Source organism: Orycteropus afer, unplaced genomic scaffold, assembly GCF_000298275.1.
Source record: "Orycteropus afer afer isolate SDZICR_OR568_19922 unplaced genomic scaffold, OryAfe1.0 scaffold00294, whole genome shotgun sequence".
Lineage (NCBI taxonomy): Eukaryota > Metazoa > Chordata > Mammalia > Tubulidentata > Orycteropodidae > Orycteropus > Orycteropus afer.
The window spans coordinates 476,077-479,209 of record NW_006921881.1 but is presented as its reverse complement, the minus strand read 5'-3'; the positions used below and the strand labels follow the sequence as shown (position 1 = coordinate 479,209).

Below are 3,133 nucleotides of genomic sequence, written 5' to 3'. Positions count from 1 at the left end.
CCTTGAGTGATTTAACCATTTAGGAAGGGGGTTAGTCAGATAAACCATAAATGTATGGATGGGAGATTGTTGTTATGTGCCGTTGAGTCAGACCTGACTCATAGCGACCCCTCCTTGGGTTTCCGAGGCGGTATCCCTACGGAGGTAGATTGCCCAACCTTCCTTCCAAGGAGTGGCTGGTGGGTTTGAACCGCCAGCCTTCTGGTTAGCCGTCAAGTGCCTTAGGCACTACGCTACCAGAGCTCCTGGATGGGAGATTAATAGAGGCATATTCCAGGTGCAGATTACTCAGGACAAATTTCTCCTACGTCTCTTTATGGGATACTGTATGATATATGGAAAGAGCCTGGGCTTTGGCGTTAAGGCCCTAAATGGGAAAGGTAAAATTATAAACCTAATGGAAGAAAGAAAGACACAAACACGGATGTTCATCAGAGTGTTGTTTGTGGTTCTAGCGAGATGGAGGTAGTGAGGGGTCCATCATACGAAAAATGGATGAGTACAGTACATACTGTGGAATACTTAACAGCTCTTAGAAGCAGCATGTTAGATGTACACACAGGAAGATGGGAGAAAACAAGTATTTCTTTAAAATGTTGCTAGATGAAATATAAGAAATAGAACATGATCTAAAGTACAAAACAATAATGTAAATTAAAAACATACACAAAACAAGACTAGGTATTTTAAAAGAATAGATGCATGCACAATTTTAGGGTGCCCATGGTGGAGAGGGGAATGGGGCAGGGGGAAGGATGAAGGGGAAAAAGAATATCAACAAATGGTCCGAGAGCATGCACTTTGGATTGATTTTGTTCTGAGTATCAAGCTTGGGTACACTTGCAGTTCATAAATTATTTTATGCAACTGTGTCTTGGTTTCTTCATCATAGAATTCTTCTAAGCAATACTTGGTTCATAGAATTGTCGTGAGATTTAGTGAAAACAGATGTAAAGTATCTGGCTGTTAGAGATACTCTGAGTTTTCTCTTCTCTGCTTCATTCCTTTTCTGACCCATATCGCCTCTGTTCAACTTTTTATTATTTAAGCACTGCTACATGGATTTTCACTTAACCTTATTTCTTTTATCATTCCTTTCCTACCTTCACCTTCAGGTTATAATTACAAAATGTAGTATTTTTGCCTGAGAGGCTGCTATAACCAGGAGACTGTTGAAATAAAGTTGTTATTCCTCCCATGCCTCCCACCTCTATTTGGACTTTCTAAAAGCTCAGGATGAAATACTAAAAACTCAGGTTGAGATACATGAATCTCAAAGCTATATATTATAACCAGAAATAAAAAGAACAAGTGCAGGAAAGTTTCCTGGACACATCCGAGGACACTAGGATTAAGATTAAAATACTTACCAGGAGAACGAGAAGTCGTGCCTAAAAATAATACAATAAAACAAGTTAGATAATGATAATTCAGGTTAATAACCCAACCCTATTAATTGTGTTTTAGAGAAACATCATAAATGATTTCTTAAGGTAGAGCCAAAACTTCCAAGTCATGCTTTTTTTTTTTTTTCTATGATTTCCGGGATCACTGGTGCTCTCACCTACCTTCCTGTACTTTCCCTTTTTAGATTGCTTTAAGTCCTGCTCACTTTATTTCATTCCAGGTTTGTTTACACAGTATCTGTCTCCTGCTGTGAATTCTGTGAAGTTGCTTTCTGTGCTGCTTACTTGGGAACACTGCTTGCTTTGTCTCAAAATGCACATGCTGTGCCAGGCCAACTGGCAAGGTGCCAATGACCCATAACTCTGGTTCACTGTTTTTATTCAGTCTCTTCTCCCTCTCAGTGCTTGGATTAATCCTTTAACCTTCCTTCTGATGCTCAGGGTTCCAAGGTTGTCATCTGTATATGTTTCAGTTGGTTTCCTGAGTCTTTGTTGTAGGAGGACATTATGGTGTGTCTGACTAAGCCTCCATCTTTGGCTTTGCATTACTGAACATTTTGATCAAAGGGTCTATAGACTAATTCTGATCAAAAGTGGGTAAAATGTAGAACAGAATTTAAAATTCCCAGAGAATCCATACTTTCTGGAGCCATTGAAGTTGTATAACCCCCTGAAACTACTGCCCTGAGGAAATCTTTAACCCTTAAACCAAACTATCTACTGAAGTCATCTTTAAACCAAACAATAGTTTAGTTAATTAATAAAGAATGTTTGTCTTAAGTGTTGGGCTCTTTTAAAGAATTATCTGTATGTGATTAAATTGACAATAGCAAGTCAGGTTAAATGAGAAGCTTAGAGAACAGTAAGTTTGTATTAATGATGGTGAAATAATTTGGAAAAGGATATTCAGAACAATGGCACAACCTGAAAAATGTAACCAATGTAACTGAATTTTATATGGGGAAATTGTTGAATTGTTGTATGTTTTATTGTACATATTTTCAAACACACACAAAAATATTTCAGCAGTGTTGAGATAGGATAGTTCATTCTGGTTTTCCACTTTTTATCTCTGAGCTCTGGTCTCCCTTTAGTGGACTTGCTGAAAAATATTTATGATGTCCATTTTTCTTACTATTTACTCTGGTCATGTTTGTCTTTTTCTCAGCCAAATCCTCTTTCTAGTTTCTGTCACAGAATAGTTTTGGTTGTTTAAAAGGTATTTTCAGAATTTCTAGAACATTTCTTCATCTATATTAATGCTTTCTATCCATCTGAGTCATGTGTGTGTGTGTGTGTGTGTGTTTGAACTTTTTATTGTGATTTGGGTGAAAGTTTATAGAACAAATAAGTTTTCCATTCAACTATTCATACACATTTTGTTTCATGTCATTGATTGCAATCCTCTCAATTAACATCATTCATCCCACTTCCCTCCTGTGTGTCTCATTTCCACCATTCCTCCTTCTTTTGTAATCCTCTCTGCTTTCTGAACTTTATCTTTGAATAAATGCTGCCCTTTTGATCTTGAATGGTTGATTGTTCTAGGGAGTGCATATCTCTCCAGTGTTACAGCTCATCTTGTACACCTATCTATTGTTTGGCTGAAAATGGAGCCACAGGGCTTAGTTCAGTTCCAGGTCCAAAGGGTGATTAAGGGCCATAGTCTTGGGGGTTCTGCCAGTCTCTATCTGACCAGTAAGCTTGGTCTTTTTTTTTTTTTTTTT

The 3,133-nt window shown here is 37.6% G+C and overlaps 1 protein-coding gene across 1 annotated transcript in view; it reads right to left on the bottom strand.

Moving 5' to 3' along the window:
- Window positions 1-304: 304 nt before the first annotated feature.
- Window positions 305-3,133, bottom strand: part of TSBP1 (testis expressed basic protein 1) — a 157,820-nt gene continuing 154,991 nt past the window's right edge. The window contains exons 29-30 of the mRNA XM_007951441.1: window positions 1,371-1,391; window positions 305-367 (exon numbers count right to left, since the gene is read on the bottom strand). Coding sequence (XP_007949632.1) covers window positions 305-367; window positions 1,371-1,391 — 84 coding nt within the window. The remainder of the gene's footprint in view (window positions 368-1,370; window positions 1,392-3,133) is intronic.